This window comes from Tinamus guttatus, unplaced genomic scaffold (assembly GCF_059628265.1).
Source record: "Tinamus guttatus ecotype Peru unplaced genomic scaffold, ASM5962826v1 Tinamus_guttatus_pri_ptg000172l, whole genome shotgun sequence".
Lineage (NCBI taxonomy): Eukaryota > Metazoa > Chordata > Aves > Tinamiformes > Tinamidae > Tinamus > Tinamus guttatus.
The window spans coordinates 3,741,660-3,768,140 of NW_028288706.1; the positions used below are offsets into that span (position 1 = coordinate 3,741,660).

General features: G+C 50.5%; 2 protein-coding genes across 2 annotated transcripts in view; both read right to left on the minus strand.

Moving 5' to 3' along the window:
• The window catches only part of WDR90 (WD repeat domain 90), a 34,438-nt gene extending 27,340 nt beyond the window's left edge, over window positions 1-7,098 (minus strand). The window contains exons 1-9 of the mRNA XM_088523230.1: window positions 7,056-7,098; window positions 6,805-6,896; window positions 6,117-6,293; window positions 5,486-5,624; window positions 4,213-4,383; window positions 3,279-3,402; window positions 2,316-2,383; window positions 1,319-1,428; window positions 119-352 (exon numbers count right to left, since the gene is read on the minus strand). Coding sequence (XP_088379356.1) covers window positions 119-352; window positions 1,319-1,428; window positions 2,316-2,383; window positions 3,279-3,402; window positions 4,213-4,383; window positions 5,486-5,624; window positions 6,117-6,293; window positions 6,805-6,896; window positions 7,056-7,065 — 1,125 coding nt within the window. The 5' untranslated portion in view covers window positions 7,066-7,098. The remainder of the gene's footprint in view (window positions 1-118; window positions 353-1,318; window positions 1,429-2,315; window positions 2,384-3,278; window positions 3,403-4,212; window positions 4,384-5,485; window positions 5,625-6,116; window positions 6,294-6,804; window positions 6,897-7,055) is intronic.
• Window positions 7,099-7,631: 533 nt separating this feature from the next.
• On the minus strand, window positions 7,632-25,828 carry CFAP70 (cilia and flagella associated protein 70). Its single transcript, XM_088523233.1, has 26 exons — window positions 25,657-25,828; window positions 25,237-25,335; window positions 24,926-25,005; window positions 23,769-23,945; window positions 23,212-23,394; window positions 22,899-22,993; window positions 21,736-21,835; window positions 20,678-20,812; window positions 19,013-19,180; window positions 18,206-18,286; window positions 17,648-17,739; window positions 17,246-17,306; window positions 15,983-16,174; window positions 15,507-15,638; window positions 14,708-14,833; window positions 13,992-14,125; window positions 13,788-13,903; window positions 13,454-13,645; window positions 12,402-12,533; window positions 11,399-11,487; window positions 10,532-10,684; window positions 9,659-9,820; window positions 9,455-9,544; window positions 8,404-8,505; window positions 8,040-8,099; window positions 7,632-7,712 (listed from the first exon to the last, which is right to left on the minus strand). Exons 2-26 carry the CDS (start codon window positions 25,325-25,327, stop codon window positions 7,632-7,634), a joined length of 3,024 nt encoding a protein of 1,007 aa, XP_088379359.1. The 5' UTR covers window positions 25,328-25,335; window positions 25,657-25,828.
• Between the last annotated feature and the right edge of the window lie 653 nt (window positions 25,829-26,481).

Below are 26,481 nucleotides of genomic sequence, written 5' to 3' on the forward strand. Positions count from 1 at the left end.
AGGCCCACTCCCTGACAAAAACATCCTGCGATTAAAGTCACAACAAGACAGAATGCAGAGCTGTGCCAAGTATGAAGTGTAAAACCAGGTTGCCGTGATTCCTCAGTGTTTCACCTACCTCCTCCAAGCTTGTGTTGACAGCACGGGCGGATCGTTCACTCGTCTTGTGGGCATACACGTGAATCCCACCATCTGTGACTGATGGTGACTGCCCAGCAGAGTCGCAAGCACTCTGTAGCTTCCCTTTCTTGTTTACCTCCTGCTCCCCAGCACGCATGACTTCCAAAGGCCCTGGAGCTGTTAGGTGAACCTCAGGAATGCTCTTTGTAATTAGAGGACACGGACGTGGCATCTGAGAAAGAACAAACCCTCAGAGACAGATCTGATTTCCCTCCCACCTTCTTACACCCGCCTGCAAAGGCAGGGACAGGGAGATACCAGCATAATTCCCAAGTGACTATTAAAAACTCCAAGCATACAAGTAAGTGAGAAACATACAGATACAAATCAGAGTAACATGTAGGGAGAGCATCACTGTCACCTCACTGTAAGTAGCTAACTTTGTCAGGTATGTTAACCAGCCAGTCTCCCTGTATTCCCAATATTGTTCACAGGCAATTCCATTCCTCTGGACAACAAACCACCCCTAGCAAAGACCCAGCTCTTAATAGCCTCTCCACTGAGCAGACAAGAAGCTGAAAGCCAATGGCCAGCTCACTTGGCTTATCTTGATTCAGAATGGCAAATAGTTACATTCATTTTTTTCTCCCACTCCAAGGCATAAACAGCACAGATCTCCCCAGTTCTTCTCTACAAAAGCCTATTGCCCTCCTACATCTTTACTATTTTTCTGGTAAGAAAGGGCCAGACACCAGCACTTGGGTCACTAGTAACAGCAAAGGAGAAGAACTCAGTGGTTTGGGGTACCTGCCTGCAGTCCCAGTCATCTAGATTGTGTGTCCTGCTATGCTAGAGACATCCTTCATCATGCTCACTCTAATACTAAACTCATACAAATATTTTGAAGAAAAAGTATTTTCTGCCTCAGTTGAGATGGGGAGAACAGTAGACTAGAGATTACAAAGAGATTTGCTAGAGATTGGCATTTATCCAGTCTTTTTTTCTGCGTTACACCAGACTGAACCACAAAGACATTAACTGTGGGGCTGTGGTCAACAGACCATGCCCAAACAAGACTGTAAATGACAAAAAGCATCTTATACATCCTACATAAAGGATCTAAAAGGCAAGACAGGTGTGAAAAAACTCCATGAGGCAGAAAGGAAGAAGCTGCACTCTCTCTCCAAGGCATACTCACAGCTTTGGGACTAGTTATCTGCTGAACGAGGGACAGACGATCACGGACTGCTTTGGTGAGCGTTACCAGCTGGGGCAGCTCGTGGACTGCGTCTTCCAAAACTTGGCCACCTGGATCACAAGAGGAGAGGGAGGGTATCTGTAACCCTCTGACACACTAACTACCTGCTCCTGCATGGACTAAATAGCAGCCGTTTCATTCAACTTCTTACTCCTCCTTTAAGAAAGATCTAGATGCAAATGAAAAAAAAACGGGCTATTCTATAACAAAAGGACAAAGACCAACACTTGGTACACCTGCTGTAAATAATACTCTCCATGGTTTTTTTTGTTTTGTTTTGTTCCTTTTTATCTGCAGGTCAAGTGCACGTGGAAAAACTCCAGAGTGGTAGGAAGCAGGAAACAGGCAACTGCTTTTGGAATCTAGAAAGGTGTGGGAGTGAACTGCAACAAAAACATCCATCCTAGTCCCCTGATTAGGCACTAGCTGAAACTACATGTTACAACTGTTCTGAAACAAAAAAGGGCCTGCAGATTTGCTGTCCTAGGTCAGGAAGGAGGTGGGTGTGGACTCCAAGTACAGGAGACTCATTAAGAGCTGCCTGCTCAGTATCGATTTTATAGGAGGAAACCACAATGCAGCTTCCTTAAAAAGATCATCAAAATTCACTAGCCAAGAAAGGTCTTTGCTCTGATCACCTTTTAAAGCTTCCCAGCACTTCTAAGAGACAAACACAGGTAATTTAGCCAGCTCCTCGTGAGAAAATCTATCTTCTGCAAAATGCAGGGCCTCTCTCAAGTGTTTTTAAACCTCTGGAATTTAAACCTTTGGGATATGCTCTTCCAGAGCAGTAAGTCAAATGGGTAATGGAAAGAGCTCTGGACAACACACAGGAGTTGAACAATTCCTCAGATGGAGCTCAGGAAGCAGTGGCTACTACTTGAGCTTACACCAAGGGGCTGACCCAGTCTCAGCTCACTGCCCTCAGCTTTCCTACCTGCTGCAGGACTGGAACAGCTCTTTTGGATTGAGTCATATGGCAGCTTGGACCCATCAGATGGAAACCTGGAGAGAGGAGGGAAAAAAAGAAAATATCAGAGGAAAGGCATCTTTTAATTAGGATTTTGCACAGGAACCCAGAAATCCTACTTGGTAACTACCTTCCTGGCACAAAAGCCTCTTCAGATTTATATAGCTGACTCCTGTAGAATTCTCTCTTTCATTCCCTTCTCCTCCAGGCACAAGGATACTAAAGCATCTCCTTTGTCTGATCTACTGCCTTGGTTTGCAGGGGTTACGTTTACACAACATGTTTTAAGCACTGCTCCGATGCTGCTGACTCTGATGAGCTGCAATTTATGGCCAACACAGTCAGCTGGCAAAAACCTCAGCACAGATGGGATCACAGCACTAAAGCTGGGTTTCTGTTCAGGAAGGTACGTTTATCTCTGCCTGCCTGATGAGGCATTGAGGCTGATGACAGTTCAGCAGCCACTGTAAAGGCTAACTTTTAAGACACAGAGAACTAGCAAGAAGTTGTAGTGCTCCCTAGAAATAGCCACCAAGGAAAAAGGCTTGCATTTAGCTTTGCACAGAAGCAATCTCTGCAAAGAGGGCCCATCCCAACACCCTTCTGTTGAGAGAAAGAACCAAGGTTAACTCTACCACCTCACTGGCCTGGGGCTCAGGCAGTGTTCTGCAACTGGAAACTCTTGAGGCCTTTTGCCTGCCCCAAGGTACCAGCAATCAACAACTAAGCACGAACCACAGAGGTGCTTGCAACATTTTAGCACTAGAGCTGGGGCAAATGGAATGATTTAACTAGGATCCTGCTTCACATCAAAGCTGGCACTCCTCAGCTGGCTTTAACTCTGCTGCCTTCCCACAGTGCATGTTGACCAGCCCTAAAGAGAGATCCAAAAGTTCTAGGGATGTCAAGAGTAGTGTTTAGCAAGTGTACCTGATATAGTCATAGCGGTCGTGCCATTTCTCTCCCTTTGGCACAGGGAATGCCATTTCTCGTGGCATGGGAGACACACCATGACAGGCCAGGTTATTTTGTCGAGCTTCAGAGAAGGTCACACCTAGTAACACACAAGACAAAATTATGTTCTTCAAGTCTCTGGGAGAGCTGGATTAAACTGATGTATCCTGATGCTCGTAACAAATGAATATACCTTTGCACACAAATACTCCTGGAACTTTCACGTTCAAAAGAACGAGCAAGAGCTTAAACCTCTGGTATTAAAATATAAATTCCCCATTATAAAAGACTGACTTAGTCTAGTTTGGTATTATTTTCTGTATTTCCACATGATCTGCGTTAGGCCTCTGTTTTGATTTTCCTCCCTGATGCATTTGCAACTTCATTAAAATGATGAGTCTTCAAGATTTCATCTTTATCTGTATTTATTTTAATCCCTCCAAGTTCGGGGGACTTCTTTCATGGTAAATAGCATCTATAAATTCCTCACTGACGCTTTCAAGTGGGCCAGTGGGTTGTAGCAGATTTCCAGAGAGTTTTTTTTTTTTAATAAGTCAGAAACAAAGGCTTTGATTGGAGTATATCTGCTGCACTGAGTAGGTGGATTAAAAACATAAAGTATACTGGAAGATTTCTGGATTTCAGTGACAAAAAAAAAAAAGAAATTAAAAAAGGCTCCTCTGTGAGATAAAAGTACAACCCTGTGAAAAGTGAAGTGTGGTTAGATCTTTTTATTTTCCTGCAACAATCTAATTGGCAAGATATTTAACTCTTCTCCTATCTTCCATTTCCCCAGATGAAAAACAAGAAACAACACTTATATCTCAGAGAGGAGGGCCATATTTATTCACTAGATTTGGTTTACATCACACAAGAAATCACATGCCACCTCAAGCTCTCAGCTCCTTACCTGGGTCAAAGAGCAAGTCACTTGTGCAGAGATTTTTCACAAGGAGGTTGGAGCAGAGCTTGACACTCTTCAGATGGCTGTAACGTCGGTTGAGGTACATGGAGAGGATGTACTGGAGATCAAGCATCAGACAGGTCCAGCGCACGTTGGCAGGAGCTGCTCCCACTAGATCTGGGCATCAAAATGGTTTGTTGCAAAACCAGCATGGAGTAGTAACGGAATGTCAGAAGACACTACAACCTTAGTTCCTTACAGGATGGGAGGCATAAGGTTAACAGCATGCACATGGTCGGGAGGGTCTCTTAGTGCATACATCCAAGACACCATTCTGCTCTGGGGCACGTTTCTGGCAATACTAGCAAGCACAGGCTGACTTGTGGTTGTATGCATATTCTCATGTAATAATCTGTGAACCTCAGCCCTCAGACACAGGCCTCTGAATGCAAAATTTAACATCTGCCTGCAATATGCCCAACTCAGCGGTCCAGGTGAACTGTCTCCTTATGACAATAAATGCTACTTCACTGTAGTCATGGAGCAGCAGCCTGCACTGAATGCTCACGCCAGAAGATGAACACAACAGAACATGCCCCGTTATGTACGATGGCATCTCTTCCTGCAGACAACTGGCAATCATCTGATGCAGCACCCTGAACTGACACCACAAGTTAGTTTTAGCCTGGCTGATATAACTGCAGGAAGTATTAATTACTTAATGCACTTTACCTTTTACCCTTGGACCATGAATGAACGAGGTCCCCCCAGGTTCTTTTGCAGTATATGCAAAGGAAGAAACCCTAAAGCACTTTAAAACTAAAGTGAAAAGTATTTAACATGATTTCCATCAGGCTTGACTTGTCAATAGTACCTTAGAAGAGAGCACCCAAGATTGGAAAACACACCTCATAGGCCACTATCACAACACACAGGTCTGGAAAGAACAAAGAACCAGCCCTGCTGCCTTAGGCCAGACTCACACCTACCCTGACATTACATCCCCCATCACTTAGGGAGAAATTAAGAACAAGGAATGCATAAACAGTCCTTCCCCACAGCACTAGCTTCCAGCTATTGGCTGTTAGGGATCTTCTGGATCAAGAGAATGCATCCACACTGCTTTGTGCATAGCCACCTCCTCCTCCTCCTCGCATCCATCTACTGCCTTTTTGAATACAGCTTATTTTTTTCTAGTAATTTCTTTTGGCCATGATATTCCAGCCCAATCTCTGCTGTGACAGGAGCAATGCCACCATCCATATGCAGTATTCTTTACCTTGCTTGGGAGTCTTGGCTGTGCTCTCATAAACTGACCCTTTGGACGCTCCACAGATGAAGGGGAACTGAAGCCATGTGGCTGTGGATTTGAACTCCTTAAATAGGTTGGAGAAAGAGATGCGGACCACCTGGTTATCCTGAGGACAAAGATACACACGGTGTTTTAGTCACCCTGGTGGCTTAAGCAAGCAAATGCTGCGGAGAACATTTGCACTACCCCAGGCCTAGGCAATTTAGCAGCAGCCTCTTGTCCCATTCGATGCAGTCCTGAGTAAAGAGAGCCTAAGAAAAGAGAAGCCTGAGTCCAGAGATGGCACAAGAACAGAAATCATCTCAGGCCCAGGGCAACTGTCGCTGACCACAACGATCAGCTTTCCCTGGAAGTACTTTGAGAAACTCCTGGAGCTCTCTGGATAACCAGGCTCAGGGAAGGATGTCACCTTCTCCTTTTACTTTATTCCAATGCCTACTACAGCATGCTGGGGAACATCAGCAGCAAAGACTCCTTGCAGACATCTACCTTAGAGCAAAACAGTCCCATGCCCGAAACTCTGAGTTCTGCACACACTGCCCTCAGACCTTTAATAAGTGACAGTGCCAGTTACAGTAGCGCCCAGCGTATCACACACCTCTGTGGAGACATCCAGATGCACAACGAAGTATTTGTTCGGCATAGGCCTGAACAGCAGGTAGAGGTAGCGCCCAACAAGGCCCAGCGACTGTGTGCTGGTCTTTGGGAGCTGGATGTAGTTACTAGCAGGAATGGAGCCTCGGATCCGATACACCGTTCCCTTCAGGGTCTTGTCCTTCAGAAACAAGAGCAGGCATCAGCACGGACACAGTAATGGAGAGCAGGACTACAGGGGGGTGATTTGCCCACTCAAGGCAAAGAACTGTTTCCTTATCTGCGCTGGTTCACACAGATGTACGGCAAGATCAGGCAGGCAGGGGAGCATCAGGCCTAGGGAACCCTGGTGCTTTATGTTAGCGAGCCCATCTATTGCAGGAACAGCAGTATCCACAGCTATCCGAGTCCTTTATATCACACAATATTCCCGGGTCAGCACGGAGTTTCCAGCCACAAAAGCTGCTACAGGAAGTGGCAGTTTTGGCTGCTCCTGTCTCGACAAAGAAGTGGGGAAGGGGAGGCAGCTCCCTGGGTCCCCGGGGCTGCTCTCAGGGGTGCCGGGGAGGCGGTTTCCAAGCTCCGCTGCAACCAACAGGAGAAGGAGCCGCCCCTGCTCCCTTGGGGCGCGAGGGGCCGAGGCTGCTCCCGGGGGCGCGGGGGTCGCGGGCGGGGGTCCCGGCGCGCGTTACCATGAACGTTGTCACGTCGCCCTCCTTCGCCGCGCGCCTCCACTCCTCCACGCGGAAGTGCTTGAACACGTTCAGGTAGGGGTTCTGCCACACTGCGGCACCGCGCCGGGACACAGCGCGCCGTGAGGCACCGCCGCGGGAGGCGCCGCCGCGACCCTTCCTCCCGTCCCGCCCGCTCCGCGCCGCGCCAGCCCCGCGCCCGCGCGCCCCCCACATCCCCGTCCCGCGCCGCCCCACAGTCCCGCCGCTACCTGCCGCCATGGCGCGCGCCGCTCAACCGTCCCGCCCGCGCGCCGCCAATCCGCGCGCCGCACCGCCCCGCCGTGAGCCCGCCCCGTTCCCGCCCCGTTCCCCGTTCCCGCCGTGAGCCCGCCCCGTTCCCGCCGTGAGCCCGCCCCGCCGAGAGCCCGCCCCCTTCCCGCCATGAGTCGGCCGTGAGCGTGAGCCCGCCCCGCCAAGAGCCCGCCCCCTTCCCGCCGTGTGTCCGCTCCGCCATGAGTACCCCCGCCGTGAGCCCGCCCTCTTCCCGCCCCGCCGTGAGCCCGCCCTGCCGTGAGCCCTCCCTCTTCCCGCCGTGACCCCGCCCCCTTCCCGCCGTGAGCCCTCCCCTTTCCTATCGTGAGCCCGCCCCGCCCCGCCCCCTTCCCGCCGTGACCCCGCCCCCTTCCCGATCCCGCGCCCTTCCCGCATGATCCCGCCCCCTTCCCTCGCCCAGAGGCGGCGCGGCGCAGCGGACACGGAGGCGCGGAGCGCAGCGCGTTTATGGGCGCGCTCAGCGGGGATGGCGGCCGCTCCGGGGCCGGCGGGACGCGGCTGTGGCGGCGGGCTCAGAGCTGCGGGTCGCCGAAGCCCAGGCGGCTCTGCAGGGCGCGCAGCTCCCCCAGCAACGCGCCGCGCCGCAGGCCGAGCTGCGGGAGGAGGCGGAGGCGTCAGGGCCGCGCGGGGAGCGATGCTGCCCGCGGCCCGCGCCCCCCGCCCGGGGACCTTAGTCATGCTCCGAGCCTGGGCCTGAGACAGAGGGATGAGCTCGGGGAGTGAGGCAAGTGCAGGAGCTGCAGCAAGGCCAGCTGGAATTCAAGTACCTTATTTTCCAATTAAACTTGCACCTTAGAAGGGCAAAGGCTTGGCACTGCAGGGGCCCATGGAAGCCTGTGCCAAGCGACACAGAGCTGGCTGCCACCGGGGCTGCCCACACGCTGACACATCAGCCCTGCTCGCTGTCCCCCTGGCCGTGCAGGGATACTGACCTTCAGGGTGTACTTGTAGCACTGCTCTGCCTCCAGCTGCCGTCCTCCCTGCAAAACAGCCCCAGAGCAGCCACTGAGGAAACAGGCAGAGGAAAGGGGTGCTCAGCCAAGCAGCATTTTACCACAAAGCTCAACAAGAAGGATGCCTGACAGGGGAGCGTTCACTCGGTGGTGACAAACAGCTTGGGCCGTCGGGGTGCTGCAGTGTTTTCCCCTGCACCCCAAGGAACACAGTCCTGAGTCTGTTTTTACCACTGAGATCTACAAGATGTTTTTCACACTCATGAGCCATTGCAGCTAAAAGCCATGCCCCTGTACGAGGCTCCAGGTTGAAGGCTGGTTGGCTACTCACGTGCAGGCAGACAAGGGCTAGGTATGCCCACACTTCAGCATTCTTGTTATTCAGGGCGTTTGCTTCCGCAAGAGCATCCTCTGCTTCTGCCATCTCTTCCAGCTTGAGAGAGGGAGAGGTGTGAAGACGAGGCAAATTGCAGACAGAAAATCTTTCAGAATTTATCAAGCACCTACTTGACACCCAAAGAAATCAATGCAATAAAAGCATCTAGCAGGATTCCTGGCACTGAGTTGTTCTGGACTGCCCGTGACAGGGATGGAGGGAAAGGATTTTGAGTGGAGAAAAGTGTGTTCAACGCCTGTGTCCAGCTCTCAAGCTTTTTACCACTAACTCCCAACCCCTGGGGCAGAGTCCACCTCACAAGTCAGCAGCAACTCCTTCACCCCGACCTCTGGGTACCACCATGGTGCTCAGTGGGGAGCTCTCATCACCTGCTCGTGTGAGAGCACCATTTAAAACACCACTCCATTCCCAATCCCTCTTCCCACAAAGCTCCAGGAACTCCCTGGAGGCAGGGGTAGCTGGTGTCCTGCCTGCCTGCAAGCCCTGGGGATATATCCAGCTCAGGCTACATTTCAGACACCCCTCGTCTGGAGTCTGGAACCTTTCAGGGCTCTGGATTCCTTTGGCAGGGAACACACTGAGATTCCTCTCTGCTGACATTCTGCTCAATTCCTCTGTGGTGACATGCCAGTCATGTGCAGGCGGCACTGGGGACAAAGCCCAGGCCCAGGTTACACACTTGCCATGGCCTCCTGCTCTGCCAGGCCCAGCAAAGACATTGGGGAAGGGACAGAGCGCTGCCCTCAGGGCAGCTGCCATGGGTGAAAATCCTCTGACATCCGTGTGAGCAGCACAGGGACTGTGATAGCACACAGCACAGGATGGCCTTAAGGAGCTTTGGATTCACAGATTAAGCTTTTCTTTAATAAAGGGGGTCATGCAGAAAGCAAGCCCTGAACCCCAGGACCCCCAAGGCCAGTTAGTGCAGACTACTTGAACGCTTTGGATCTTACACCATACCCTATAGCAGGCAATCTGCACTTACCCTATAGCAGGCAATTCCCACTCCCAGCCAGGTGAGGCAGGACGCAGAGTTCTTGCAGGCCAGCAGGTAGGTCTGCTTCGCCCTGCCGTACTGCCACGGAGAGAGCCATGGGTTTGCCGGCAGCGCAGGCATCGCGCCACAGCCAGCCCTCTCCTCGGCCATTCCCCGAATGTCCCATCTCTCCCACTCCTGCTGGCTCCTCACCTCTTTCTCTTCTAGGTAGATGGAGCCCAGGCGCAGGTAGACGAAGTGCATCTCGGCGGCATCCACCACAAAGCTGACAGTCCGCTCATAGCACTGCTTTGCCTCCGCAAGGTCTCCCTTCAGGTAGCACAGGTGCCCCTTCTGAGCCCACACATTGGGATTCTGCACACAAAGCCAGGAGACATGGCTGAGAAACAAGAGGGCAAGAGATCTGCGGGAAGGGCAGGGACCTGTAATCAGCAAAAACGAAGAGCTGACAGATATTTGATTATAGAGGCGTGCATTTTATATACAGAATAAAAACCATCTTGGAGGGCTGTCTGCACAACATCAGTGACAGAGGCCACCTCTGGCTTTCCCCGCATGGTATCCTCTCCTGTGCAAGGCTCCCTCAGTGTTGTGACTATGCAAATAGCATCAGAGCATCAGTTTTACAGCCCTCCGCGAAACCCATTCAACGTGACAGTCTTGAAAGCTACTTCCATTTGTACTACATGGCAACTCTGCTTCTCATAAAAGCAAAGTTGACTCACCAACATAGGGGAAGAGGATCAGGAAATACATGTACAGAGGGAATAGAAAGGCAGCCAATGCACAGAGAGGAGCACTCAAATGCTGCATCTCCGTGGGGAAACGCAAACACTAAGCTAGGTAATGAGGAGGGCAGTGCTGCAGGCCACATCCTAATGTGTTTAATCAGCTACATTTACCCTTCCCTGGAAAAGGGCTGCAGACTAACATGAGAGTTTGCTCAAGTGGAAATGAAGCATGGGCTCTAGGTTCATGCTGCAGAAACAAAACAGGCAGAGTTTGCTGCAGTGTTTGACCGATCTCCTGCTTTTTACTGCACCATGTTAAGCCACAGAGCATTACCGTGTAGTCGAGTCTAACGGCCTCACAGAGACATTCTTCAGCTTTGGAGAAGTCTTCCTTCAGCAGGTATGTCTGGGCCAGCACCAGGTAGTAGTCACAACTGGGGCCTCCCTGGAGGCTCAGCAGCTCGTGGGCAAGCGCCATGTGAACAAACTGAGGAGGAGAGCACAGCGGCAGGGTCGGGAGGGCAGGCAGAGCACGGGCACCCTCAGGAGGTGCACACACACCCTGCACACACCTGCAGCATACACTTAGGAGCACTGCCTTGCACCTCTTTGACCTCCATGAGCAGGAAACAGGCAGGAGATTTTTTTCTTCTCCTTTGGAAACTTTACCTCCTGTTGCTTTTATTTCTGTTTTGCTTTAAGCAGCTTTCCCTGCCATGTAAAATCAAGGCAGGCAGCATAATGTGGCAGTCAGAGAAATCCCACAGAGATCGCCGTGTGGGAAAGGGACATCCCACTTGTGACTTAAAAATTGCTCTGGCATATGCAAGTGTCTAAAATGAGAAAGGAGAACTGGTGTATGGAAAGCATCACAATAATGCATCTCATCTGCAAGTGTATAGAGAAGAGCACATCTGCAGGGACCTTATGCAGCTTGGTTGCTCTCCACAGCAAGCAGTGCTGAGCTGAGGCACAGCAAGAACTTCACCTGCCTGGGATGCCTGAGTCCCCAGGGAGCATTTTGGTCTGAATAATCTCCCTGGCTGCAGTTTTGTATTACTTGCCAGTGGTGCTTTTGCTCCCTCTTGCGCTTGGCATCTGCTGTGGGCACAGCTTGTTCTCTAAGCCCCAAAGAGGGCCCTTTGAAGCTCTTTTGTAATAACCAACCTCCTCCCTCTCCTCCACTCCATTTAGAACTCACCTGGATGGCATTGACTTTCATCAGGAAGTCCACTGTCTTCATGAAGATAGAGCAGGGAGGTCGTCTGAGCCCTGGAACAGGGGGTGGCGCTGCAAGAGAAGGTGTCACCATCAGCCAGTCTCCAACTGGTCACTGTGTTTCTGAAACCAGAGCCAGGAAGGAGACCCTGGGGGCCCTCAGACCTTCAGCATCACAGAAACTCAAGAGATGGCAGGGGAGGCTGAAATATAGATTAATTCACTGTTTCTTTCTGAAGAGCTTAAGTTTTTGTAGGAGTCACAACAGGAAACTACATTCTCATATTGCAAATTTTCCAGGCCAGACAGAGAACGAAAACATTGGAATTTATAACTGTAACTTGTTATATATAGCAAGGCCCATGCCTGATTAACCCAGTGCAGTAGAGACTGATTCACCCAGTCCCATCATCTCTTTGCCATCCATGGGGGAGCAGAGTTGGAGAGGAGGCAGAGCACACAGCAAATGATCGGAGGAGATTAATGGGAACAATTTTATAGATGGCATCTCAGAAGAGAGGCAGCAGAGGGAGGCAGCTAAGTGTCACATGGGGAGAAGTCAAAACAAAACAAGGCAGAAGGGAACCGCGGGATGAAGTCCGCACAGCTGCAGGCAGAGGTGAGCCCTGGCTGCCTGTTGGAGATGCATGCGAGTCCCCTCCTGGCTGGGAGTCCAGTGGGACAGAGCAGCAGGAGCCCCACACCAGATACCGCGGCCACGCAGCTCCCGAAGGAGCACAGGGCAGCCCGGAGGGCAGGCCAGCTGCCTGGTCACAATGAGGTGTAGCGCTCCAAAAATCAGGATAAACCCCCTTTGCTGAAGATTCCCAAGACAAGGAGAGAGAACAATACTTGCTGTCTTGCCTTGGCATCAGGACTGCCACGGCTCTGCGCTCCCAAGTTACTCCCCCTGCCCACCATTGCTAGAGGGCCTCTCCCAGCACTGAGATCTTGTCCTTTCTTTACGAGGTCCCCAACACCCTAACCTTTTGGGGCTGCCTCCTTGTTCTTAGACCTCCTGTTCTGCTGAGCAGTTGCATCCTCCTCGGGCATGATGGAGGTCAGGGAGGGCTCCCTGGCCTCTGGCAGCCTGCTGGCTGCGCTGTCTTCAGCCTCCTCTGCAATGAAACCGCACAATGAACATTAGGTGCAAAGAATACTCTGGCCAGTTTCCACTGGCCAGTTTGGAGCAGAATCCCACAGAAATGGGGAGAGAGATAAAATAGAAAAGAACCATCAGGTTTCCAGGACTGGAGTGATAAGACTTTGCAGGACACAAGTTGAGGGGATGAAGTTTCTGTACACGAGACTGTGTGAAGCTAGGAACTATTGTAAGACAACATCTCTTTCCTTATACATACAATGGTACAAAAAAGGCATATAACATTGTAGGCCTGAGGTACTTGCTTTGAGTGGTGGTAGTGTTAAAAATAAAATCAGCTGGTATTTCCCATAGCCCGGCCAAATATTTAGGACTTGGGACAGAAAGTCCCGGTGCAAGGTAAGTCTGGGCTCAAATAAGCTCAAAAAATCCCTTCATTTCAGGGCCACTGTCGAGCTGCTGTTTTGCCCATTTCAAGTAGTTCAGACTGGGCTTTCTAAACTATATTGGGAACTCTAAGCAGCAGCTTTTATTAAAGCCAAACATGAAAAACCACAAAGTACAACTGTCACAACAGCAGCTCTACCCTTCCGGAGCTGCAGAAAGGAAGCTTGTTTCTTCTGGTTGCCCTGGCTGCTGCCCACACACTGGTACGAGCGGCACTGGGCTGGGCCCAAAAGGTAGAAGCAAAGGCTGCTTCCTCTCTGGGTAGGATGAGACGTTGTGTGCTGCTTTCAGAGCACTTGACCATTTAAAACAGCACACTTGCTGCTTTCCTCTGCCTCTGATACCTAAGGCTCACAGTAAGCTCTTCTAGCTCTTGGTCCCCATCCTTCTTTACACTTCTCCACCCAGGTCCCACTATTCACCATCTGCCACGCTGGCAGCCCCTTCCTTGCCACTGCCAGGCTACCTGCTGGCTTTGCTAGGGATTACCTGGCAAGGGCTCTTCTGGACATGGATTGGGAGGCCTCCCGCTCTCAACAGAAATTCGCTTTTTCCTTCCTTCTCCCTCAGCAGCCCCAGGGATGCTCCTGTCCATGGTGAGCTGTGCCTGCATTAGCTTGTTAGCCTCACGGAAAGCCATTTCTGCCCTAATATTATTATTTTGCAGCTCATAGAACAGACCTATGGGAGAAAGAAAGAGCAACATGAGCAGAAATCATTCACTTACCCCTCAGATTAGATCAAGGGAAAGAGGAGCAGGAGAGTGAGCAGTGCTCAGCTATTCAAGAGTGCCTGGGGCACATAGACTGGCTTGCTTTTGTACCTGAAAGAGTCCAAACTACAACATTGAATGGCTGCAAGCTGGTGGCATCCTCAAAGAAAATCTCTGCCTCTTCATAATGCTGCAGCATGACTGCTACAATCCCACAGAGCAACAAGCTGGAGACAGGGTCCAAGAGGTTAGCTTGGTTCCAGCCAGTGACAGGGGGGACATCCCGCACTCTCACACATCAGGAGCACCCAGTACCTCTGAACGTGATGTGGGTCCAGGCGAAGGGCCTCCCGGAAACATTCCTGGGCTTTGATTGTTTCCTCGAGCAGAAGGCAGAATGCGCCATAGTCCAGCCAGGACTGGAGGTTGTGTTGGTCCCGAGCTATTCTCTGAACACAAAAGATCATTGCTGGAGTGGGGACTCCCAAAAATCACACTCAGTAAGCACATATAACAGACCAATGAGGCAGTTCTGGAAAAGCCATTGCTTTCCTCTGGCCATCCTAGCTGTGTTTAGAAACAATGAAGTCCTTCTCTATCACATGCTAGGGTTTCCCTTGACTGGAATCATGCTTCACTTTAAGCCTCCTTCGAAGTCCTTCAGCTTCAGCTGACCTCCCTGCAGCCTCTTGGTAGACGGTCCAGTGTTCCCAGTGCTCACCCCGCATGCCTTCTGGATCAGCTCATCACATTTCCCCTAGCTTTGAGGCTGAAGTTCTCAGTGACCTGGCCAGCCTCTCTCTCTCTCTCTCTCTCTCTCAATCCTCCAGAGAGCAGCATTTGCCTAGAAAATCTCTCAAACCGAGCAGGAGCATCCCTATCACATTCACCCCTCCTCTGTACACAACATATGCGGGTGGCTCATGAGCCCCTGATCTGCCAGCAGCTGGGCCCCGTGGCACTGTGGTGGGCTGCTTGCTGCCAGCCTGGGCACATGGGAGAAGGGCAGGAAAGAGCAGAGGCTGCTTCACCTGCTGATGGTAGAGAGATGCCAGCTTGTAGTCCTTGCTGACTTCAGCTTCGTGAGCAAATAGCCAGAGTTGCTCATTGGTTGCGCAGGATGGAGGGGCAGGCTCAGCAGCTTCCTCGGAGAGTACCTGGAAAGGGGTGAGAGAGTGAGCTAGTGCTGGGGAGGGTGAGGAAGGTTAATGTGCTAACACTACAGCAGCAGTCCTGATCCTGCACTGTGCAGAGAATGCTCTGGTGTGCCCAGCCTGGGGAGGTTGGAAAGTCAAGCTGTCCCAGCTGCTGCCTGTGTCGGGACGGTCTTGCAGTTTGGTGAACATGTGTCATTCCCAGCTATCCCTGTCACACAAGGAAGGGGCATACCTGTTATCTGCAGGAGTGCCTGTGACGAGTACAAGCATCTCTATATCAAAAACATTTCAAACTTCCTTCCTGGTGTCACTTACTGGTGACCACAATTCACGCTGGGAGGTCTGTCCTCTACCTGTGTGATTGTGCTGGATAGCACAGGCCCAGACACTCCTACTGTGGCAGTCAGCTACAGCAGCTTTCACTAGAGGCACAGCACATGTATCTAGCATCCAGGTTATATAGCAATAGGATACAGATTCACCAAACCCTGCTGCTTAACTATGGGCCTCTGGGAGCGGCTCAGGCAAGTGCAGCAGAGGGAAGCATGACCCTGCTTCTATCTTGAAAGCAAAAGTCTTGCTGTCTTCGTCTGAAGGAGGGGCAAGCCCTGGCTCCACAACGAAGCCATGATGCCCCAGGTCACCCATCCCACCCGTCACGATTTCTGCCTACCTGGTTCAAGGCAACGTGCATCTGATCCACAAGATAGACATAGAGTTCACTGAGAAACGCCTGGAACTGCTCCATAGACTCAAACGCTGTTGTTTTCAGGTACTTCTCCCTCACGATCTTCACCACCGCATACTGCAGACACACAGCTGTTGGGCAAGGCAGGTCTTCCCTGCCTCCCCCAGCAGCTCTGCAATCACAGTAACACAGAGCCAGAATAAAACGGATTCAGCCTGAAGCTCCAGTTTAGCTCTAAGGAAGAAATTCAGTCCAGGACCAGTGGAAGGAAGAAAAGCAAACAGAGGTGAATTCCCTTCCTGCCTCTCAGTCCTACCTCTCCCAACTACAACAGCTCTGGATAGGCAACAGGGATTTGGGAATAACCTGGCACTTGTACCACCACAGAGCAGCAGTTCCTCACTGAGAAACTGCCAGGACAGGAGCAGGTAGGGAAATAAATCAATACACGGAACCCTTGCCTTCAGCTGTTCCTTATAGGCAAAATATTTTCCTGAGCTATTGAGCTCAAAGTTGAGTTGACACTTCTGTTCCTCCAGGGTTTGCTGATTTATGGCTCCTTGGTCAGGCAGCTGCTTCCCGAATAGCTCATGGTATTCGCTCAGGATGGCAACAGCAATGTTTGCGATCTGGTTGTGATAATCTTCTACAGCCTAGAACATCGGAATCCACAGTAAAAATAAAGTAAGAAAACATCACAAGTTACTTGTGCCATCAATCTTGAAATGTATTTTATTTGCCAGAGCCTACACCTTACATAAACTCCACCTGACTCAGTCTCAATTAGTCTGTCACATATTCTTTTCTTTCCATGCCTGAGGGCTATGAAAATATCTACATGTAAATACAAGAGAGCTCCTTTATAATTAGACTTTGCTTCTGCTACATTTTTCAGTCAGAATGCAGTATTTCAGTCATCGTCTCTTTTATAGCATCGTAATTGGCCATAAGTAAAATATATCTCGTATGGTGGGAGCCCTTTAAACTCATGGGCCAGTGCTCTTCAGCAGATTCTGTAACCTCCATAATCTCAGTGACAAAAGCTTCCATGTACAGAAATGATCAAAATGTATCTCTCCCCACACCCCAGACAGTCCAGCACAAATCAATTCTGCAGCAGTTCTGGGGTCAATTATTTAAGTACTGTTTCTTCCTCTACTGCTATTCTAAAATGACCATTGGCTGGGGCTATCCTAGGACATTCTCCTGTGATAGCTGCTCCATGCCTAGAAAAATGAGCCAGTGCTCTCAGGCCATTTTCTGGAGTCAGTATATTGCACACACGAAAGTCCTCAAGAATTCTCAGTTACTTGAGGGAGGCCAAGGATTGACTCTGCTCCTGTTCATCTGGGTCTGGAGAAGCATGTGTCTTGAGACGAAAATGACTGGGACTGTCCAGGGGTAAATACAAAGCTCTGTCAGCCTCTTTCTCCAACATCCAACTCCAAACACTCCCATACTATTCCTCTCTTCTCTGCCTCTCCTAGATCTCTCCTTCTTGTATGGGCTGTGAACAGGGGTAACACAACCCATGAATGGTTTTCCAAGGCATGATATTGTGAAGATAACATATCCAGAAGGGTTCTTGCCTGTGTGACTCCTCTACAAATCCCATCTGTGCATCATTGGGGAGATCAGACTGAAAATGAAGCTCTCCTGTGCGAGAGGGATGAGGCACAGCAAGATGGCAGTGGTGAGTGGCAGCGTGGTGACAAGGCACGTACCTTCTCGGCTCCTGCAGTCCGGCGAGGCAGCGGAGGGCGAGGAGGAATCATCTCCTTGACCCTGTCAGTGAGAGGAAAGAGGAAACTGGTGTAAGACGCTGCCAGCGACGGTCACTTGTCTTGGGCACAGACAGCCTGCGGTGCAAGGGCTCCTCACCATATTCCTGAGATACCTCGCAGGGACAAATAAGGGGAAAAATCGTGAAGTTTCAGACCAAGAATGAGCTCAAGCCCAGGGTGCCTACAGTCAATCCTTGCAGCTCATCATAACGTCTTGGCAGACAGTGGACTTTAGATCAGGTCCTCAGTTGGTCTCCAAGCAGATGGATCACTGTACAATCATGTTTGTCTCCTGTGGAGCCCTGAGTGTCAGCCCCAGAGCTGCAGCCTGTCTTTACGCACCGTCTGGTGAGCTCCTCTGGCAATCGTTTTGGTACCAAGGCCTTCTCCAGCTTTATCTCCATCACCAGGAATGTTCCTGCTTCAAAATATTGCTGTGAAGATAAATTTGAGATTGCTCTCTCAAAATCTTGCCATCTAGAGCCATTAATGGCATGACAAAAGACTGAGCATTAAGCTACAGATCTTCAGCAAATCCCTTTGAAACTGTATACAGCTTGTTTTGTAACCTGCCCTCAAAGTGATTTACAGTAGCAAAATACAGTTCAAGAAATCAGTCGAGGAAAACATCAGAGGCCATACAGTTAATCTCCTTGAAGGATGCATAAGCATCTTAGATGATTTTAGGAAGAATCTGAAATAGGAAGGAATTCTTCTAAATGAGTGCCTGATTATTCATTAGAGACCTTCTAGCCCAATGCTCCTGCCAGATGTCACTGGAGGAACTCCAGGATAGCATCTGTGTAAGATGTCCCTTGTCCAGCTCACTGGCACAGAGGTTAGTTATGTGAAAGATGAGACACTCGCACAGTGATGGTTCTTTCCATATCTTAGAGATACCTGTCCATTGTGGTTGAGATATATGACATTTTCAGCTTCTACCGGAACATCTGATGACTGGGTTTTTACTACGCCGGACATCTATTAAAGAAAAAGAGATGTCAGTTGTTCCCATACAATGTACCTCATGCCTTCAGAAACACAAGATGTGATCTGGGGTGGAGTTACACGTCTTTAAACCCAGTAGTTGTATAACTGCTGACTGCTTGCAGTGTAACACATTAGCAAGTCGTGGGTCTGAAGCAGCAGAGCCGTGCTCCATGCTGTATGTTTGTTCAGGCAGCACGTGCTGCAATTTCAAGATGATGAATCTCTTTGCTGGCTGAGGCAGGGTACAGTTAATCGAGAATTATCTTGAGACACTGACCTCCAGAAAACAGGTCTGTAAGCCTCATTCCATATCATGGATCTCCACTTTGCAAAGCAGCTGAGCTGCAAAGACTGACCCTGAGCCCCAGTGGTTCTATCCCCTACAGCTCTATAGCTCTTGGGGTTTTCCCTGGGTCTGGAATGTGTCTCCCCTAGACAGCAGTGGCTCTGGAGTGCAGCTCTGAGAAGGAGCTGCCACTGCTATCTGAAGCTGGACTGCTCCAGCAAGAAGCACACAGCCTCCTTTCTTATTCCCAGAGGGTGGGAGAGACTGTCCAGCCTGGCTGCCACAACTTCCATCACGCACTGAGGTCTCCTCACCAACTGCAGAGCAGTCTTCTCCAAATGCAGTGTCGATGCCCTGTGCCCCCTGCTTTTTGCATTTCCCCCCCGCTGTTTCTGAAGTCAGCAAATGGGCTGTGCCTCTCTGGACCTTACCTTCCTGATGGCTTCCCTATCTTTGATGATTTTTTCTTTATCCTCCCTCTGTATCTTACTGGAAATAGCTCTGGAAAGGGGGGGACTGAGTCCTGGGGTCCATTGTCCTTCCTTGATTAGACTGATCTGAGGCTTCAGATCCCGGAAAACACTGACCTGACTTTTAGTCTGGGGAAAAAAAAGAAAAAGAAAATCAGAGAATCAAGGGACAAACTGGGCTTCCCCAACCTTTTGCTTTAACCTCTCCCATTGCAAAGCACATTGACAGATTCTATAGGTGCTAAGCTCTGCAGCCTCTTCCTTCCTTCCTAAGGGTTTAGCTGCCTGTGCTCAGTGCCACCTCCGATACATGCAGCTGTGCAACCTCATATTAGACTGCTATGAAGAGAGCTGCATGAGAAAGCCTCCGTAGGGGCTTCCCTGTTTTCTTTTGAGAACTGCATTCAAATCAAGGTGCTTGCCCTCAATTCTTGCCTGAGCTTTGTGGCAGATATGCTAGTGCTATGTACTGCCCTGGTCCTAATCCATTGGCTTGATTTCCTGGCTTCATCTTGCACCTGCCTCATCCCCATGAACTTGCCCAGTGATCTCGACTGTTAAATCAACCTGACTGCTCCTCGTTGGTGAAGTCGCTGCCCTACAGTGAACCTTGGCTCACCTTCCCTTGTGGAACAGTTTCCCTGACGCACATCAGGGAATCACGTGGAACTGGCTTTTTGGAAGTTGTGTTTACACACTGCTTGACCACCAAGACAGGCTGCTGCCTCCCAGCTGTTAGTGCAGTAAGAGCTGGGCTGGTAGGAGCTGAGGGAACCCTGGTGAGAGAATGGAGCACTTGTACCAGGTGCTGTCCAGACCAAGGAGCAGCTCAAAGCCTCCAGAAACGCAGGAGACGAGAACGTGTGAATACACCCCGTGACAAATGCGAGAGGACAAGCAGTACCGTGCAGCCAACTGGCTGTTGTTTGCAGATGGGATGTTGTGAAGCAGACACCAGAGTACAGCTAGGTGCCCTGCCTTTCACCAGCCGGCACCCAGCAGTGACATGGGTGCAAGGAGAAGGGCTGCAATTCACCCAACTTCTGCAGACTAGACGCAGCCCCGAGGGTGAAGTGGGCAGTGAAACCAGCCCGTGTATCTGCCCTCCTGAAACTAGCTCAGATCTGCTCTGGGAGTACTGTGGGAAAACAGAGACGTAACTCTCACTTTTAGTAACATGGGGGGAGCAACAAAAAGACAAATAAACCTCCATGAGCTCCAGCTGAAAGAGCTCCAGTGACAGCTTTTTTGGTCGTTGCCTGGGGTAACGCTATCATTTTGGAGACAGTGTACGCTGTTTGTTCTTCTCAGCAGCACAGCTCATTTGCCCATGTTCGCAACTGGGGAGCGAGGAGCGTTCTTACCACTCTCACTGCTCAGCTGCTGCCAGGGAAAAGAGTGAAGCCAGACTCAGAGCTCCCCCTCAGCCCCCAAACCTGCTCTCTCACAGCTTCTACTTGGAAACACCCTGCCTTCGAGAAGCTTGAGCCTAAAAGCTTGCGTTATTTTGTCTTCTCCATCAGGAGAAGGGCAGAGAAGTCTCAGAGGCAGCTGCTGAGTGGGGCACAGACCAACTGTGCCCAACTCCAGGCAGCAGAGGTGGCACGGAGCCTGGCCTGCACTCACCTTCTCAAACACCTCGCTGTCTTTATAGGCAAAGACACGAAAAGCCCCTCGTATCCGCTTCACACCGGGGTAGAGCAAAGGCACCATGTTGATATATGCCACACCATGGAAGAAAATCTGTCCATCGTCATCTCCCTGGAAACGCAGAGCAAGGGACAGAGTTACTGAACTGACTGCTACTCTCTTGAAGCAAACAAGGTCACTGATCCCATTAAGTAAAGGCCACACACCAAACTGATGAGCCAGTGGCTCTGTGTCACTGGCACAGAGCCGAGACAGCCTGGAAGAAAAAAAAACAGAGTCATTCTATATGCAGAATCCAAATTTTACTCCCATCTCTGCAGGGCCCACACTACAGTGTGCCACAGCCCAGGATGGTCCTTTCAAGATATACCTGCTAATTTATTGACTTCTAGGTAAGAAATCCAAACAACCCTCCTGGAATTGTGAGCATTTCAGGTCTGTGAGAAATCAGGTACCTAATGAGGTCTGAGACTCTGGGCCAGCACTGGGCTGCTGAGGGTAAGTGAGGAGGAACTATGGACACATATACTGCAAAATCTGGGCACCGCTGAGGGCTGAACGTGATTTACACTAATCAGGGTGATGTTGCACTGGAATAGACTAGGACCATGGTCAACCACAAGGAACAGAACCATTAGCTAAGGAGCTACTTCTTAGTCGAAGCACCCCAGTTTAAGTGGAAGAGCATAACGTATTTGCATCCAGAGTAAGAGGGCATGAATTTCTTCAAGATACTTGAAATCCCCTTTAGATAAGCTCAGCAAACTAATCCAGCTCTCCAAAAGCACCTCCTCCCTGGCCCCTTTCACCAAGCTACTTCAGACCATTATCAAGAGATTGGCATGCTGTAAGAAAAAATATTTTCTTTGTTTATTTAACAGCGCTATAAAGCTGATTACTCAATGAAGCCACTAGCCCTCTGACTCCCTTTGGCCAGCTCAAAGCTGGCTGAGGTATATATAGACATTAAAGGAATGCATCATAATACAATACTTCCCCAGTAGCCAGAACAATGTATCACTCCTCACTTTTACCTTGTCAACTTTGCTGTTCTTCCCTTTACTGGGAGGGACCAAAGGCACCCTGCAGACCTCCACGGGCCAGTAGCGGCACTCTGCGATGCGCTTCTGCAGGCTGAACACAGGAGAGGGCACTGAGGAGCGGCACAAACCAAGCAAGAGAGCTCTCCCTCACTAGCCACACTGCCCTTGGTTCTGCTCTGTGCAGCCCAGTGCTGGCTCTCACCCTCTGCCATGTGAGAACGTGAGTACCCTTGGGCATCCAAGCATCTGCACTTTGCAGCAGGGCTCCTGTCTGGCACATTTTCCCCTCCATCTAGTGCTGTGTGAATTTATGGCACTAACAGCTATAAAACAATGGTGAGGGCAACACCACTGGATTTTCTCCCTCGTCTGGTTACTTCAGAAATGAAGCAAATATAATGGAACATGATTAACATTGGTATAAATCCTGAATTACACAGAGGAAGGAGACCCTGAGCTCCCATTCAATGTGCCTAATAACTCTGAAACTGGCAGGCAGGCTGACAAAAGTGTTAAGGAAAAAAAAATTCAAAACAGATAGAAGGGAATATTTCCACACATAAGAAGTAATTTGGCTGTGAAAGTCATGGCCACAGGATGCGGCGGAGGCCAGGAACATGGCAGGCTTCGAAGAGAAATGGGGTATTTATCCCAGACTCAAGACTATCTGGAGCCATAATAGGTAATGCTTGTCCAATTAAAAAAAAAGAAAAATCAAAAACAAATGATAGAGTGAGAGGGTTTTAATATATTGGCCATTTAGCAAAACTCAAGTGGGAGTTAGGAGGAGAGCTGTTTGGGCCACCCTACTCCACGTCTGCTGACAATATCCCTGCTGCCCCATCCTTCAAACCTGTATATTACAGTCCTGAAGAGGGGTGAGTAGGAACAAGATTAGTCACAAAGAGCATCATTTCCCAGTGTGGCAGAGGGAGCTGCTGCCAGCAACGAGAGGCAGTTAGCTGCTTTTTTTGCTCAGGTAAATACCTGCAGCAAGCAGATACTCGGAGACAAGACAGAGCCACGGTTTGACCATGTAAGAGGTCTGAGAACATCAGCATGTCACCATTAAGACAAGTCACTAGACTAAGTGAATTCTAGGGTGGCTTTTCCCCACTGCTCAGTGTTGGAAGGGAGGTTTTCAGCTCTCTTACACAAGTACTGCAGCAGGATCCAAGTAGCAGCGTCTTTCTGTGTCCCATACGATTCTCTTCTTCATGCTTTCTGACTGGACCCTGAACTCTCTGTCCTGTGAGAAACAGCACGTGGCAGAGCCAGGAGAGCAAACTCCAAAGTTTTCCTCCTCACCCGCCACAGATTCTCCCTGGAAGAGAGCCTGGGGCAGACGGAGAGGCATCCAACTCACCATGCAAATGACATCCCAGCAGAGCAATGGACCGTGGTGCTACAGGGCAGCTGCTACATTAGCATTAAGAGCCAACTATGACACTATTAGTCCTTTCTCACCTCTCTTCTGTTGAGCTCTCCATCCTCTTCCTCATAAGGGCCACCGACAATGAAGGAGTTGGGTATGTTGAGAGCACCAGAGGCCATGATGTTGCCAAGTGGCCATTTTTTGGGCCGAGGTAATGGCTCTTTTTCGCCACCAAGCTTCGGGATTCCATTTTTGAAGATCAAGAGGATTTCTTTCTAGAGGGGCATAAGAGTGAAAGGACTTTCATTCTCAGCAGGAGCAAATGCCAGCTGCTCTGAGCTGGCTCCAACAAAGCAAAGCAGCAGTGCTGGGGCCTGGCTTGGAAAGAACCCCCCACCACATGCACACAGAGAGGTGAAGAGAAAAAAAGTAACAGCCACATGGAAAAATCCTGCTCATTTCAAGCCAAATCTTGACACAAGACACACAGACCTTCACAGAGAAGCACATTGCACCACAGAGACCATGAGCAATCACAGCAGACACTGCTGTAGCACCAGCACAGGAACAGCTGTGCACTCCTATGGACCTGGTCACTCATTCCAGGCTGCGCATATGGGATACTCACCACACCTGGACCAATTCTCACCTCTCCAACCGCTGGCATTTGCAGGCAAGCCAGGTAGTTTTGCAGGGGTCCAGTGGGAACAAACGCTTCGGGGACAGAATAAGCTGCCTCCAAGGTGACACTCAGGAGATTACCATTTAAAAGCTGAGCTGCAGAAAGCAAGGGCTCTTGGATGCACACAGACACTTCAAGGCCACACTGCAAGACAAGGATAAACTAGAGGCACTAGCCAGACAATTATAATTCTCTTCCTCTTGAGGGAGAAGTAAGCAGAAAACCAAGGCCAGGATGCATAATAGTATCTTAGTCGTCTCTTCAGATAGAAAAGAAGACAGACCAACACAGGAAACAAATCTCATGATCCGTCTGTCATGTCTGACTTGTGCTACTTGTTTAAAGCAGAAGCTGCTCAGGGCACAGGATACAGACAAGCAGGGTTTAATGAAACGAGCCATGGTGAGAGCGTGGGGATGAACTCCTCCCGATGCAGAGCTGCAGGCACCTGCGCCCTGCCCTTTCGCCACACATTGTGGACAGGCTTTAATTACTGTCCCAACCCTAGAGGGATGCATGACTTGCAATAAAAAAACAGCTGTTCAGCATTTATTATCTTCCCTCCTTAATGGGCAGGCTCTTGCCCTTACTTATCAGGTAACATCTCTTAAATGCCGAAAAGTCAACGCAATATCCACAATCCAATCCACCTGCGGTGCCACTGCAAAATTAGATACATTTCCCCAGCCTCATACTTCATTCACTGTTTTATTCACCGAGTATTTCTCAGCTTGCTGAATGAGTGAGGACCTTGCAGGAATAGCAGTAAAAAATGTGTAATAACAGACTCTGAGACATTTCATCCACAGAAGGGAAGACTAATGAAGGTGGGCAGGCAATCCTGCCTTTGCCTTTTACTGATTTTTCAGCACTATACTTTGGCTCTTGAGTGTTTTTTTCCAGGGCAGTTTGGGAGCTGCACACATTAGCATTTCCTAACTCTACCTCAGCTATCATAAGCAACCTGGGACAGACGTCAATGGGAGTCGGAAAGGCCCCAAGCTTTTAATATATAGGGCCACAACATATACACGATGTGCTAGGTGGCTGAGTCACACTCGCCTTCCCATTAAAGAGCGGCCTGGAGATGAATGAGAGAAGGAACACTTCCAAATTCCACATACCTTGGCCTCTGGGGAAACGCTCTCTAATGGAGAGGTAGGCACCGCATACAAAGGAGCCGAGACCTTAAATGAACACTGTCCTGGGAAGAAAGAAGAACGCGAACAGCATAAAACGAGACCCCTTGTCAAGAAATCAGGGCCTAGCTCCTGAAGTTGAGTTGCTAGTGTCATCCTCTTTCCCCAAAGGGCCAACTTTTTGCAGACAGTAAGAAGCCCATTTGTCAACAGAAGGTAAAGTACAGCAAGGTATCAGTATGGAAGGATCCAGAGCAGCGAGCGACCATGGAGACTTCTGGAAGTCTACACTGTACCTTGCAGCAGAGGTAGAAGGTCCACCACAGCTTGGCCAAGAGGCACTGTCCTCTCCTCCCTCTGCCTCTTCTCCTTTGGCAACACTTCCATCACTGTCACTGTGGAGAAAAATAGACGGGAGCTGGCAGAACTGCTCGGTGAGTGTTGGGTCAGTGGTTAAGAGCAACGAGATGAGACGGGGGCTGCAGAGGGTCTGTGTCAACACTGGCAAACCCTCTTACTTCATCCCCCACGGCTGGCAGGGCGAGCAAAGCTCAGGAGCCAGCATGAAAGGAGACGCTGGTGGCCAGCAGGGATGAGAACAGGGGTGTGGAGGCCCCCGTGCTACTCTTGAACGTGCGACTCCTGCGGCAGAGCGGAGCCGCTGGGAGCACGAGGAGGAAGAGGAGGAGGAAGCAGAGCCAGCGTCAGGCACTTACGGAGCACAGGACTCTGCGCGATGCTGTCCAGGGAGTTGGGCCCCTCGGGGCAGTACTCGAAGCTGGCTGTGAAGTTGTACTCCGCAGTGCCATCCGGCGAGACCTCCACCTTGGGGGACTCTCCCAGGAGCGCGCCGTTGAACTCGGCGCTCACCGCCGTGACCGGCGTGTCGCTCTTGCTGCCTTTCTGTCAAGCCCAGACAGCGCCGTGAGCAGCGGGGCGACAGCACAGGGCCCCCATCAAAGCTGCCCCGGGGGAGAGGGTTGGTTGTGGCCTAGGGGGTATACTAGGCACTTTGGCTGTTCCCTACAAGGATGGGGAAGCAGAAGCCTTGCCAAGAGCTCACCCCTCCCTGTCCTTGGGAGGGAACCGTTCCACTCTGCCACGCTGCGATGCCCACGGGGTTGTTGACACCAGCTGGCATTAATAGAGATGGGGGGGTCAAATGCCTGCGTGCAGGTGAGGGGGAGCAGCGGGAGCCCAGCGCACCAGGCACGGGGCGCATGGCACGGGCAGCACCGGCACTGCCTCAGCGCTGCCAGCAAGCGCGGGGAGGAAACGGGTAGGGACAAGTGGCCCTGCACAAGAAACAGCTTCCCCTGCCCGGCCAGGGGGTGGCCAGCGCCCCGAGCATGAGGGCTGACATGCCCAAGCCACGCTGGTCTTTAATCCCGGGCCACAGACATGCCTGGGTCTGTCCCTGAGCTTCCCATCTCCATTTCACCAGGGTAATCAATTCCATATTGACTTTTGCACAAAATGAGATTTCATTCACTTGGTTTTAATTTCCAGTCCCTTTGACTGTCTCCTTGAGCATATATTAC

Coding starts and splice junctions, on each gene's coding strand:
- CFAP70 (XM_088523233.1), bottom strand. CDS start 25,327: ATGGAAGTGTTGCCAAAGGAGAAGAGGCAGAGGGAGGAGAGGACAGTG. Junction 23,395..23,768: donor AAATGCCAGCGGTTGGAGAG/GTGAGAATTGGT, acceptor ATGCCCCTCTAG/AAAGAAATCCTCTTGATCTT. Junction 17,307..17,647: donor CCAGAGGAGCTCACCAGACG/GTGCGTAAAGAC, acceptor TCTCACTGACAG/GGTCAAGGAGATGATTCCTC.